The 15,159-nt window shown below is 40.4% G+C and overlaps 1 protein-coding gene across 1 annotated transcript in view; it reads left to right on the top strand.

The window, feature by feature from the left end:
- The window catches only part of FBXW4 (F-box and WD repeat domain containing 4), a 247,251-nt gene extending 242,470 nt beyond the window's left edge, over positions 1-4,781 (top strand). The window contains exons 8-9 of the mRNA XM_040361932.1: positions 1,275-1,416; positions 4,469-4,781. Coding sequence (XP_040217866.1) covers positions 1,275-1,416; positions 4,469-4,606 — 280 coding nt within the window. The 3' untranslated portion in view covers positions 4,607-4,781. The remainder of the gene's footprint in view (positions 1-1,274; positions 1,417-4,468) is intronic.
- The last annotated feature ends 10,378 nt before the right edge of the window (positions 4,782-15,159 follow it).

Here is a 15,159-nt window from a genome sequence, read left to right as displayed (position 1 = left end):
AGCAGTGAGAAGCTAGTTGAATGTTATTGATCCATGTTTAAAACGTTACTTAGGGATTTCCTGTTGCTCAGCTGTTCTTGACCTATGAATGTGGGAAATATAATCATATATACAGTAAGTAACCTTACACACACACACATAGGTTTATTTCTCTATATACACTGTACTGCTTGTCTTATGTCTGCTTTGATGAACAACATAATATTTTACAAACTGAGTTTAGCTTGAAATTAAATATTTCAAGCTTATTATTATTATTATTATTATTATTATTATTATTATTATACAGGATTTATATAGCTCCAACTGTTTGTGCAGCTCTTTAAAAATGGGGGGAGACAGTAACAGAACAATTTAATACAGGAGAATTCAGAGGGCCTTGCATGTTGTAGCTTATAGATACATCTGTACATAAAGCAAGTATCAACTGCAATGATCCGATTACAGTACATAGAAGCTAAATTGTACTTTTGGTTTAGCTTTGGATAGAAAAGGGAAGGATTAGAACCCCATTATTTTTTTACTGCTGTCTTTTTCCCAACTGGGATGATTCACACTCTGCGTTTTTTCTGGTGACCACTGGAACAAAAAATTATCGGAAATCCAAAATTTCCAACAAAGGTCAGCGGAAGTCTTCAAATTGGCAAACCTGTTTTGGTGACAATTGTTCCCCTTTTTATTTTTCTGCTCCTGTTTACGTGAATTTAGTCTGCAGCAGGATATTTAATAAACAGTAGTCATTGTTAAAGGTGTCTAAAAGAACAAGAACTGTCTGTGCTGCCCATAGCAACCAAGATTCCTCCATTCCATGTCTTCAAGGAGATTAATTAACATAAATATAAATACTGATTTATTACGATGGCCATAGAGATCTTGAATTATGTTCGATTCCTGCTGAATCGGCTGCAATTAAAGCTGTGGGAGGACCTGTAAGCAGCACCCAAATTTTGAATTTAAGATCATTAGCTGATACATACTTGCGATTGGGAGCTTTCCGATCATGTGACCGCTGTGACTGCCAATCAAATGATCGGAATATCCGCCTCCCAGCATTTGGAACCTCTTAAAGGGCTAGAAGGTGGTGATGGCAAAAGGCCAAAGATGTATCACCCGTCATACTAAACTTTTCCAAAATACTTTTTCATCATTGCACTACACTACCTATTATAGCAGTGTTTTGACCAAAATTACACATTCTTTTATTATGTTAGAAACAGAATAGAAGTAATGCCATTATATGATTGTCTTTCTTAAACATGGCCTTTTCTTTCCAGGAGGTGTGTGAAGGAATGGGAGGAGCCTCATGACAGCGTTCTCTACTGCATGCAGAGTGATGGGAATAACATGATAGCCACTGGATCTTCTTACTATGGAGTTGTGAGATTGTGGGACAAGAGAATGAACCAATGTTTACAGGTATGGTTAGAGGTCTGTGCCAGCCATAGCAACCTATATACTTGTTGATTTGGTGATGGGGTGAATGTGGCGAAGCTCTGCTGATTTCCATCATTCAATCATGTGCCAGCAAAAACATTTTTTGTACCTGATTAGGTATTCTTTACAAAGTGAAGCTAAGCAACTGCTCTTGCAAAGTTCACAGTCCATTTGCCTTTAGTTTATCAACCCCACTGTGTTTTATTCATGCATGTTATCACCATAATTCTGTACTTTATGCAATGTATAATGCAGTTAATTTAAATTCTTGTATCTTCAAATAGTTTAATACAGACAGAAATAATGTGTTTTGTGGGTGGGGCTGGTGAGCTTCCTTTTTTATTTTTTAAGGCGGATCTTCACCCTCAAAACAAACTTCTCTCCTCTCCACCCCCTCCACAAGCAATTCAAACAGGGTAGGGGGTTCTTAGGGGCAAAGGTAAGGTGAAGTCGGTAACAAGGTGAGTATTACCAAAATTCAATCCAAAGGATTACATGTGTTCCAAAATGGAGCCAATTGACATGTTTCAACCCAGTGTACAAAACGTTTTCAATCCCTAGTTACAGGTGAAGAGTTTAGGATTAAATATTACATCATTTGTGACACTACATTTGTTGTGTACCTCATTTGCTGTACAGCTTGGCGCTTACAGTGGGGTGCACAACACGTCGCCTTAGAACTCGCTTTGGCGAGAATTTTTGCATTTGGGCAATCTGCAAGCCAAACAGATATCAAATGTTTCACAACATTTTAGGGAAGTCAATGGTGGTGAAACCACTGTTTTAGATTTTGTGGTATAGATAGGGTATTGGTGTCACCTAGAGGGGGGACAAACACCAGAAGTTATTAGGTAAAGAAGCGTGGTGGAATCATAGGTTACCAACCAGAGGACCCCAGGGGTTAAACCGAAGGAGGGACCTGGATTTACATCTAAGTTAATATTGAATTCTTGTCTGTCTTCCCCCCAGAGAGTTTACTTATCTTATCACAAGATGCTTTATATAATACTTTATATAGTATTCTATTTTTATCCACTTGAGGTTCAGTAAGCTTGTTGTTAGTTTAACATATTTGGATACAATGCATTAACAATGTTTTATTTGTTTTGGTTTTATGATATGTAGCACGCTTTTCTTCCCAGCCAGGCCAATTCACACTGTATGTTGTGACAGACGTTTTAACTTATTGTAAAATGTTTGTTATCAGTTGTTTCCTATGTGTCCTAATTACACTGCAAAACAGCCTAGCGCTGCGCTAAAATGCAGACATGCTGCATTTGATCTCAGCACACTGGCCCGAATCGTGCTGCAATGTCGGGCATGGCAGCGATGGCTATATACAGTACTTGTCTTGTATGGTATGCTGGACAAACTATGATTAAGGCCCTGGTGGACTGAAACGTGTCAGTTGGCTCCATTTTGGAACACATTTACTGCTTTTGATTGAATAAAGATTGATTTTATTAATACTCACCTTGTAGTCAACATTCAACTTACCTTGGAAGACTTTTGTGTGCAGATTGGAGACCACTTGTCAGGCACGGTGAGTGAAGAGTGCTCTAGATGATTTTATACCTGCAATTGGGTTGTAGTACCAGCCTTTACTTGATCTGCTTTAGTAAGTCTGCAGTCTCTGACAATCTCTTGTAGTACATCTGCAGTCTCCAACCATCTCCTGTAGTACGTCTGCAGTCTCTGACCCTCTCCTGTATCATGTCTGCTGTCCCTGACCATGCCCTGTAGTATGCTTGCGATCTCTGATCATATCCTGAGCCTGACATGTAGCATGCCTGCAGTTTCTGACCATTTCCTGTTGTACATCTGCAGTCACTGACCCTCTGCTGTATCATATCCTGCAGTACATCTGCAGTCTCTGACCATCTCCTGTAGTAATCCATGATGGATTACTTTGCAAAAAAAGTTTGCAGGCATTTTGGAGGCAATACTGCTGGCTCCTGAATGTCTTTTTTTCCCCCCAGTCGAATGGGAATTTTACATGTATTGTGTTGCTGCAGTGCAGTCCCATTGACTTCAATGGACAAGTTGGACAGGCAGTGACGCCTGTTAAACTTGACATGTCTAGTTAAAATTGCTGTATTGTGAAGATAAACATTGAGGGTACAGCAATGTGTACTCACCCAAGCAGGCGCTATGTTCATTTGGAGGGGAGGTTCTGTTTAATCATCCTCCTTTAAGCCACATCCACTCCCACTGTTAGATGCAATCTGGTCATACCCATTGCTCTTTGTGGCATGCATAGCAGAAGGGGGGGGGGGACCCAAGAAAGTGTTTTCCCAGGGTCCAATCAATATTAAAAACAGTCTGCACTCAAATATCACTTTTTTTGTTTACCCTTTATAATGAAAAATGTTTGGTCCGCCCTTCATGCATCTCACTCACCTAAGCGAATGACATGCCTAGTCTTTCATTAACAAAATGAGGAGGGGTTAGGCCTAGCAGTGTGTCATTGGGAGGCCTGTCCGCTGAGCCTGAAAAAGCCGGCAGCCTTCCGATGATGTCACACAAAGAACATGGTGGCGTGGGACCCAACTGGTGGCAGAAGAGAAGAGGATCTCAGCAGAACAATGTTGATCCACTGGGTGGGCGAGTATCTGAATTGGGCAGATCCCACAATCCGGTAAGTAGGGGTTAAAAAAATGGGAGGCAGGATGAAGATCCACTTTAATGCATTAAGAAGTTCCATTTCTTATGTGTATTTAACAAGTATACCTGCATATACATATATAAATGAAGAGGCATCTGATCACACATGTTTGGCTCCCATTAGAGCTACAATATGTCAAGTGCACCCTTCTGGATGGAGGTCCAGAGGATGACCCAGAATGTAAAAGATAGATCTGCAATGCCCCATAGGCACTCGGTTTTAACGTTGGTTTGTAGGGGGACAAAGAAGCCTGCTCTACCCCATATAAACTGCTGTTCATTCATTACCTCTAAGACAGATGAATAAAAAATATATTTATTTTAACCAAAAGCATGTTTTCTTATCGCTGCATATATTTTTTTATTTCAGTCTTTCTCTCTGTCATCTCCAACGAGCAGTCCAGTGTATAGCCTCCGATTTACTACATCCCGCTTGTATGCTGCTTTGGCGACCACACTTCAAGTTTTGGACTTCACTGTTTCCAGCCCGCAGTTCGCATCCATGTAGATGTCAGTGTATACCTCAAAACTGGGACTTGTGTATGATATGCAAGGCATCTCTTCCATGTAAAAGAAGCCACAAAACATTCTACAGGTCACAACATCAAAGACTTCTTTTGTAATGTTAAAGTCACCATATGCTTGCAAAAAATAAATTTTCCAATGTAATAGGTTATGGTAAATTCTAAATGCGTACATACATATGTGTAGGGGTTTTCTATCTATAGGAGCTGAAATTAAGATAAGATTTCAGCTGTGTTTCATATATTTTTTAAATACTGTATATTCACTACACTTGCCAATACACATTAATATCAGGAACTCGTAACAATTTGACATTGAAGCTTAACTAAACTTCAGGTTTAAATCAGGTAAATGCATTCCAGGAGCATCACAACAAAGGTTGAGTATAAATGGCTGTCCTCTGCTAAAATACTGTAAAGAAGGGCCCTCTCTGTGCGGAAGCAGGGATCTTTCTGCAGAGGTCCGACACCCCCGTCTTAGTCAGACCCATAGCTTAGCAAACGGCAAAACTCATGTTACCTGTTGATTGCTTTAGCTCTGATCAGTAGGGTGTCAGACCTCTTCAGAGGCACCACTGCTTCCACACAGAGAAAAAGCAACAATCCTTTTCCACAACATTCTGGCAGGGGACAGTTTTTTCTACTCAAGCTGTGATTTCTTTCTAAAGAAAATAATCTGTAAGGCTGGCCATACATTATACAAATTTTCTTATTTAATTTCCTTTATATTTACCTTTAACTATGTAGTGCAGGAGCCTGCCTGATTGCATACAAATTGAAAGTGTTAAAGTTGGACCTCATATTATATGGTTTTGGTAAATCTAACAGGAAAATTGTACAAGAAAATTGTATAATGTATGGCCAGACTAAGACTTTGATGTTAAACTGTAATTCAACTGGCCTTTATGATTAGGGATGCTGGTCTGTCCAGATTTTAATAAATAAAATTGCATGATGACAACATACAGAAATAAATTTAGCTAATGCGTGACCACAAATAAACATGAGGCAGAGACGTTTGTTTCACTGTGTATGCTTAATGATCACTGTCAAAAAAGTCTTAAACTCCAGCAAAAAAAAAAATTTTACGTTTGTAAAGGAGGAGAAAATGATTAGTACCACAGTCGGGTTTTTTTTTGTTCTCTGTGTCCCTTTTGGGAACATTTTGACTCACTTTTTAGGTGGTCACCAGGACAGGACACAACAGACAATTTCTCCAATTGGGAAAACAGCCTTTAAAGCAAAACTAAAGTACAATCGTTGTTTGCTGGCAGGTTCTTTATTGCAGAAGAGACATGCAATGTCTCTTCTGCCATAAAATACACTTACCTGCTTGTTTTCAGCATGTCCAGTTCAAATTACAGCAGCCAGCCTGATCCCCGTGTGCCAGAATGATGGCCAACTGCACATACGCATCCCACTCCGGCCATTGAAGATGGCCAAAAACCAGCACACAGGAGAAGGTGCCAGCGAGGACAACATGACTGTTGGAGGAAAGCGGAGTATAAACTGCCTTTAGTTCTGCTTTAATAAATGACATAGGTTCCAACCCCTTCATCACTCCAAACCAAAAACAGGAAAAAAGTGTCAGTAGAAATTTCACTTTAATCCAATCAATAATCAATAATCATCTTGTATATTACACTGTAAAAATCCCATGGGGGAGATTTACTAAAACTAGAGCACACCGATCTGGTGCAGCTGTGCATAGTAACGAGTTTCTAGGTTTTATTGTCAAAGCTTATGCCTCGTACACACGATCTGAAAATCGGATGAAGAATACCGATTCGAAAGTACGATAATCTAAGGGCCCTTTCACACTGGTGCGTTTTTGCTGCATTTTTTCCATGTTTTCGCGGTAAAAATAGCGCTATTAAAACGCTCATAAAACGCTCCCCATGCCCCCTCCATTGAAATGATTTAAAAACCGCTGTAAAAATGCTGTAAAAACGCGGTAAAATCGCAATTTTACTGTGTTTTTACCGCGTTTTTACCGCGTTTTTAATTCATTTTAATGGAGAGGGGCATGGGGAGCGTTTTAATAGCGCTATTTTTACCGCAAAAACGCACCAGTGTGAAAGGGCCCTAATCGTTCGTACACAGCTTTCGAGAGCTGATCCAAAATTATGGGACGAACACAAAATTCTTGTATAATACTAGATTGTAAGTTTTGTTTAATCAATACAGTATTTGTCCTTAAAAAATTGGAGAAGCATAACCACACATGCTCGGAAACAAAAGAATACATTACAATACAGTTCAACACAATACATCACTTCAGAAGTTGTATTTTGTCGTACAACAATTTTTGGAAGTTGAGTAACCTCTTAATTTTCGATATGAGACTAGCATGCAAAAAAACAAAAAAAAAGGATGATCATTCGTTAGATATTCTCATGGTGTGTATGAGGCTTTAGCTGAACAAGCTGAAGTTAGAAGCCGATTGGTTATTATGCACAGCTGCACCAGATTCTGTGTTCACCAGTTTTAATAAATCTTTCCCAATTATTTCCCAATCTTTCCCCATAGAGGTCAAAGTGACAGGGTCTCTGCAAGCCCCCCCCCCACCCAACTTAGGTATATTTGATTACCCTAGTGCTGATGACGCTACCATGTGACCTTCTCCCCTGGGACAGTGCTCAGCTTAGCAGCCAATCGCTAGACCCAAGAGAGGGATGTCACAACTCCCTCTGGTTGCCAACTTTGATGACTTTAGTACTGGCTGAGATAGAGGAAGGAGCAACACTGTACGGCAGGTAAAGTGAATATAAGAAGGTCGGGGGGGAACTCATGCAAAGACATTGTCACTTTTGCCCTGCATGGGGGGTGACTTTTTAATCCATCTATACGATCAGAACTATTATAAAATACATGCACATAAATGGTTTTCTTTACATGTTGCAACTTTTTAAAAATATATTTCTATTCTATCTTTTCATGGACTTTATATTTTTTAGAAAAATCTATCATTTATAGCAGGATTTACCTATTTTCATATGCTTTAAAAAGAAGTGGCCTTGCACAAAAAGATGCATGCCTTTTTTTAACATACAATACTTTGGCTATATCATTCAAAAATGAAATCACATGTATGTAAATCTTATACACATTTTGGGAAAGCAGTTTGCCCTGAGATGTAGAAGATAGCCAGCAAAATGTACAAACCAGAAAAATTCTATTTATGCTATTTTATAGGATATGAAAACAGATTAGAAAGGTTCAGTAAAGCAGAACAGCAATACAATTCTGTCCTGAGTTGCAGTTTAAAGTTGAATTCTGGGAAAATGGCTAAATACACAGTTGAGACACGTGTGTGGAGCTGTGTAACCTACCAATTGGTTTATACACGCAGTCCCCGAGCTACAAACATCCAACTTACATACGACTCATATTTACAAATGGAGGGAGACAACAGGAAGTGAGAGGAAATCTACCCCTAGGAAGGGAAATTCATCCCTGTAAGAGTTATCAAAGGAATAGGGAGTCTCCACTGAAGCTTTATCACCAATTCACAACGACCCAAATTTTTTATCTTGTTTGTAACGTGGGGAATGCCTGTATTTCTGTCCATTCAATCATAAGAGTAACACAGGACAGCTAGACTGGTGACCCAACTTTTCTATAGGCTGGGTTCACACGTATGCAAACTGGATGCAGTTTTTGGATTGCACAAGGGTCCTGTGCACCTTTTGGCTCTGTTTTCAGGTTTGAACTCAGGCAAGAATTCGGGCCTGATTCGTCCCTGAAACAGAGAACAGGGACGCCTTGGACCCCTGCTGCAAGCCGCAGCCGAAGACAGTGAAGACAGTGAGAACCCAGCCTTACTGCTGTTGGGAAATAGAGCTAGGTCACCTCTCTGCCCCCAGCCTGTGATTGAACAGAAGCTGACCCATGAGGCTCATCCTCCTTCTGTCTCCTTCTGTTAGCATTTTCTTTAAGTATATTTGCATGCAGCACATATGATGGACTTGAAAAAAAGCCCCACTTTCTATCGTACCGGGGATTACAGGAGACTAATATTAAGACAAATCCAGGTAATTACACTGATTTCATTCAAAATACATTTAATTACTTGAATAAATATTGTACTGCATGTATTGGTGGTGTTTTTATATCTGCCAGGAGTTTGGCTGTAAGAATCTTGGTTTCCATGATAACCTCCCTGGGACATCCACTTTTACAATATTCATGCTGACTTTGCTTATGACCAAGGCTCCAGGAGCAAGCCAAGATAACTAAAAGGTAAGTCATCTTTCACACTGGAGCAGCTTTGGCGCTAAAGCACCACTCGTTTTAGCGGCACTTTTTTTGGCCACTAGTGGGCGCTTTTAACCCCAGAGAAGGGGTTAAATACTTCCGCGTTGCGGCGCTTCCAAGGTGCTTTTCAGGTGCTTCAGAAGCGCTGACCATTCATTCCAATGGACACAGTGTTTTGGAAGCTCTAAATACAGTGCTTCCAAAACAAAAATGCTGCTTGCAGGACGTTTCGGAATGTACCGCAAGCCCACCACCGCCCCAGTGTAAAAAGTCACACTTGAATGAATAGGAGGCGCTTTTCAGGCACTTAGTGGAGGCTATTTCCAGCGCTAAAACGGCAGTGTGAAAGGTGTCGGGGTAAAAAAACGACAGGTGACCACCTGTTGATCAATATCTTTAAAGAGGGCTTTTAGTAAAATTGTTTGGGTGCATACAGCATCAAACAATATAGTTATGTGTAGTGGTCTGAATCCCTTTATCTGCAGGTTGCTGCTTCTTGCTGAAATATTCTTCCTTCCTTGCTTCCTTCATGGCCACCCAATATTGCCTTGAGCAGCTATCTTCCAGGGCTGTGAGAATCAACAGCCACTACCGCTAGTCTAAAAAAAGTGCCGATTATCCACCCCCTATCTACCCTCTTCACCGTTCAGAGAGCTCAAACTACTATTCTACAATTCAAGGCATTCTGTGAATGAAAGAGGAGCAGTTTAAAGGGGTTGTAAAGGGAAAAAATGTTTTTCCCTAAATAGCTTCCTTTACCTTAGTGCAGTCCTCCTTCACTTACCTCATCCTTCCATTTTGCTTTTAAATGTCCTTATTTCTTCTGAGAAATCCTCACTTCCTGTTGTTCTGTCTGTAACTACACACCGTAATGCAAGGCTTTGTTCCTGGTGTGGAGAAAGCCTCTTGAGGGGGAGGGGGCGAGCAGGAGTGTCAGGACGCCCACTAACACACAGCTCCTTTCTCTATCTGCAAAGTAGAGAGTGTCCTGACTTGCCTGCTCGCCCCCTCCCCCTCAAGAGGCTTTCTCCACACCAGGGAGAAAGCCTCGCATTACGGTGTGTAGTTACAGACAGAAGAACAGGAAGTGAGCATTTCTCAGTAGAAGTAGAAGCAAAATCGAAGGATGAGGTAAGTGAAGGAGGACCACACTAAGGTAAAGGAAGCTATTTAGGGGGGAAAAAATGTCCTTTACAACCCCTTTAATGACTAGATCCTTTCAGACTAGCAGCAGCAGCAGTTGTAACCACTCCCATTGTTGGAAGATAGACACCCAGGGCAGTATCTGGCAGCTATGAGGGAAGCACTGAAGGAAAGATTTTAAGAAGCAGCAGCCTGCAGGTATTGGGATACACATCATTTCACATAACTAATTTATTTGGTTCTGTCCCCCCCCCCCCCCCAAATACTAACTTTCAGCCCCAATTTTTATTTTTTATTTTTTTTTCAAATCACCTATAATATCAGTAGATTATTGTGAATTACATAAAATTGTAAAACCTGCTTAGGCTTAAAACCAGGCAGTTCCAGTACTTTGCAAAAAAATAAAAAATATATAATTTTGGCCATTTAATTCTTAAAATTCTAAAAGGTACTACTCAACTGTGATCTGTAAATTATACACATGCCAGAACAAGCATTCAACATAAAAAAATTGTCATGCTTGCAGCCTGTGTGAGTTTTATATCTGGTAGGGTCAATGGGGTTGATTTACTAAAGGAACACAGTATGTTGATTTTGCAAAGTTTCACTTATCCTAGCGAATGAGGTGATGCCTTGCTGACTTCAATCACCTGTAATCATGTATGAGCAAAAACCCTGTTGTTTTTTTTTCTTCTTGCACATGACCTTGTTTATTAAGCTAAGTGTACATTTCAGCAAAGTGAACAAGCTCTACTTGTTTAGTAAATCGACCCCAACTGGGTATTCGAATATGTGAGAGATGCCCAAAGGTAAGATTTTATTTTTTAATCTGCTCTACAAAGATGATAGCTGAAATCTTGTTGCTACAGGAACAATTCTCTTGCCTTTTTACTCATCATTTTTTAAAATTTCTATTAAAATTTTTAGGGTCAGAGGTTGTTTTTGTATCTGTGTTACTTGGTTGTTTTCAGCTTTGGTTTTTGTGTTAGATTTTTTTGTTGTTGCTTTTTCATGGTTATATTGCATCTACACTAGATATTTTTCTATTCCCCCTTTTGTTTCTTTCATTAAAATCATGTGAAAGTATAACTGCAAATTTGTCTCTTTATAAATATCTTCTCTGACTCACTGCTCCATTAATCTGTCCATTTGGTTTAATATGACTGACATACTGAATGATGCATGTGACATGCAGAAGATATGCAAAGGTCATGACTACTACACCGTGATTTCTCCATTATGGTTATTTATAGCAGATGCTATGGAGAGATTTAAAGTTAGTCAAATACTTTTCTTTGGCACGGAATAAGATCTTTCCAGGCCCTGTAGGATTGGATACCTCACCCCACAACTAAAATAAGCAACTTCAGGCGTTCCATTGGGACAATACTAGTAGTAGTTATTGTACAAATAGTGCTGCCTGTTTCAGTGGTGGGACAAGATCCCTAAACACTTGACATGTGCATTTGTTTTCATCCGAATTTCGGTTATTTTCGAGAGAAAAGATTCGCCATAGAGAGAAAAGATTTGACATTAAAGAGACAGTGTTGGGGTAGACCATTCGACGTGAACGACGAAGATTTGATGAAGGAGCGAAAAACTTACAAACGTTGAATCTGTCATTGAAGGCTTATGGTGTCTGTCGAAAGTTCTAAGAAGATTCGACAAGCAGCTAAACTGTACGACACCGCAATCATAAATTTCCAGTCAAATTCTCAGCCCATAGGCTATCGAATGTTGGTTGACTAGTAATAATAATTTATACATATAACTATTTCTAGTGTCATACAACATTAGAATTCTTCTATAGCTTGTAGGCAGAACATTTGACCGGAAATGTACAATTGCGGCGTCGTACAGTTTTGCTGCTCCATCTAATCTTCTTAGAACATTCGACAGACACCATAAGCCTTCAATGACAGATTCGACTTTAATTCAGATTTTCGGACACATTTTTAACTAAACAAAATAAATAAAAACGAATTTCGGGAGTAACTAAATAAATTTATTTTTCTGAAAACAAAATTCCGAAACAAAATATTTCAGTGTGCACATGTCTACTAAAGATCCCAATATGTGCCCCCACTTTGTGCTGAGACACATGTGAGGCCTCGTACACACGACAGAGATTCTCGGCAGAATTCGCCGAGAAACTCGGTCAAAACCCGGATTCTGCCGAGAAACTCTGTCGTCTGTACAGTTTTGGCTCGATGGAGCCGCCGAGGAACTCGACGAGAAAATAGAGAACATGTTCTCTATTTTCTCATTGTCCTCGTTCTTCTATGGGAGAAGCCGGCCCGCCGAGCTCCTCGGCGGCTTCATCCCAAAACTCGACGAGGAACTCGACGTGCCAAGCACGTCGAGTTCCTCTGTCGTGTGTACGGGGCCTGAGAGGTGTAGTGAACAGAGGAGTTGGACAAACGTGCCCAATCATTATTTCCTCCCTCATAAGTGTTTGGTGTTTCTAACACGCCTGCTCCCAATAGGCTTAAATGCGAATAGCTGCCTAAAGAGTACCTTTGTAATTTAAGAGCTACTGTACAACCAAAGATGCCTGAGATGGCCATAACACAGATGTACAGGACTGAAGATGCCTGTATGTCCTTATGGAGTGGCTTGGGTTGACACCTTTAGGTTTATGGAAAACCTAACTGGGAGAGGGAATTGGTTTTGGCAAGCATTGTTTATCTGAAGTGGGCATGACTTTTTAGATGGAGTTAAACCAATGTGATTTAGGGCCCCTTTAGATTATGCTTTATGGTAAATCATGTTTTACTTTGTGTTACTACAGTGAAATTTATTTTGAATGGCACCCAACACCAGTGGTGTATCTAGAGTATGGCAGCCATGGCAAGTGCCATGGGGAGGGGGGCGGAAAAAAGCTACCCCCTGCACGGAAAAACCCCCACCCATCCTCCTGCGGCCGCCTCCCAAACTAATGTAGCTCCCAGCATCGCGGCCGACCTGTTGAAGCACGGTGCCGGCACAGCAATTGCTAATATTGCTACTTGGCCTGGGGAGGGGAGTGACAGGTGCCCCCATGACGGCCTATGACTGGCCATTGATGGCACAGTGGCTGCTTTTAATGGGCACAGTGGCTGCAATTGTTTTATTTATTTTTTTCAGTTTGTTTGCGCCCCCCCCCCAAATTTTCAGCACCAGCCGCCAGTGGTCCCCAGTGTCCCTATCTGTCCTCGTCGCACTGCGTACCTCCCTGTCCCTGGTTTTCTGAAAGGCTTCAAATGTTTTGACGGGGGCGCGGTTTCAGTGCTTGCCATAGGCGCCATTTTCACTAGATATGCTTCTGCCCAACACGCAAGTACAGCAGGTCCCAACAATGCACATGCATGATGTGCTGTGTTAAAAATGTTAAAATGCTGCAGATCCAGGTTTTAGTATGTTGCCATTCTTTGTCAGCCCATGAAAAATTATTGAGCCGACTTGACGTCGCACATATTAAAAGGGACTTTCAAATATGCACCTCATGAAATTACTAATTCAACATAGAGTCCATGTATATATATATATATAGAATCAATAAATGTTATTACAATTTATATAAAATTCACCATACATAAGTCATTAAAACCATTGCATTATACAGTTGTACATATGGACTTCATGTTGATTTAATAATTTCATGAGGTGCATATTTTAAACTCCCTTATATACATTGTTTTTAATATTGTTCTGTTTACTTGGGATGATGCTCTCATGAATTTGATATGTATTTTGTGACACAAAGATTTTGATTACTTATATATTTGACAATTTGTCTATTTCATAAAGGTACCAAAATTATGTTTCTAAATCGAAGAATAATAGTTATGTACAAATTAAATAAAGTTGTTTTTTTTGTTCCAATCTTGTGTATTTTTTTTTACACTGAAAATTGATAGATCAAAAGATTTTATGAATGCTAAAAAAATGTAAAAAATAAGAATAGATTAAGGGAGGAGGTCACAACTAATAAAGTTAAACTAGGGCTTAATTAGATTCAAGTTTAAAAAAAAAATCAACAGCTGCAAGTTTGTGCCTGCAGCTCACTGTTGATTATTGAGGCTGCACAGGATAGTAAAAGATCAATAGAGGGCAGGCCCATGTCCAACTTCAAAGCTGGAATCAGTATTTGCCTAATATGGTGCCCTGAGTTTTGGAGCTTCACAAAGAGCTGCACCTGTAAGAGCTTGCTACACAAACCTGCTCATATCATACATTATTAGCCTGTACAGTATGTAATTCACAATTTTCCTTAAATGATAAGTATTCTCTTCAAACCTAGTCCACATGTATCGAGCTTGTCACCCAGCAAATAATTGCCCCTGTTTTAGTGACCTGTTCCTGCAGCAAATAGGCATGTTATTTTTCCGATGGAATTTGAAGGAGGGATATAGGCTATAAGGTGAACTAAGAAAAAGTGGCTAGAAAATATAATTTCGTTCCCACACTTGGGCACTATTTTTTTAATGCATTTTTGCATAGACAACACCCCTATGGACTTTATGTTAAAAGTTTTCCACAAAATATCCTGCTGTTTTTTTTTTGTCATGATCCATAAATGTATGTAATTGTGAACAAAAAAAAATAATCTTATGGTGCTGGTTTTGCTTGTAACTTTTTTTTGTTATTAATTTTAGCAAAACAAAATATCTCTTAAACCGACAGTTACACACGTGTGTAAGGCCGGGTACTCACGACCAAACATGTATGGTGAAAGCGGTCCGTCGGACCGTTTTCACCATACATGTCTGCCAGAGACACACCATCGTACAGAAGTCCGCGCGTAAACAATACGCGGGGCGTGTCCGCGGTGTCGCCGCGTCGATGACGCGGTGTCGCCGCGACAATGACGCGGCGACGTGGGCGGCCCGCCTTTAAAATGCTTCCACGCATGCGTCGAAGTCATTCGACGCATGCGAGGGACGGCGGGCGCCTGGACATGTACGGTAGGTCTGTACTGACGACCGTACATGTCCGAGCGGGCAGAATTCCAGCGGACTGTTTTAAAACAAGTCCAGGAATATTTGTCTGCTGGGAAAAGGCCCGGCGGGCAAATGTTTGCTGGAATTCGGCCCGCTCGCGCCCACACACGACCAAACATGTCTGCTGAAACTGGCCTGCGGACCAGTTTCAGCAG

Source organism: Rana temporaria, chromosome 8 (genome assembly GCF_905171775.1).
Source record: "Rana temporaria chromosome 8, aRanTem1.1, whole genome shotgun sequence".
NCBI classification, from domain to species: domain Eukaryota; kingdom Metazoa; phylum Chordata; class Amphibia; order Anura; family Ranidae; genus Rana; species Rana temporaria.
Note: the sequence above shows the minus strand (reverse complement) of the source record. Positions and strands in the feature narration are given on the sequence as shown.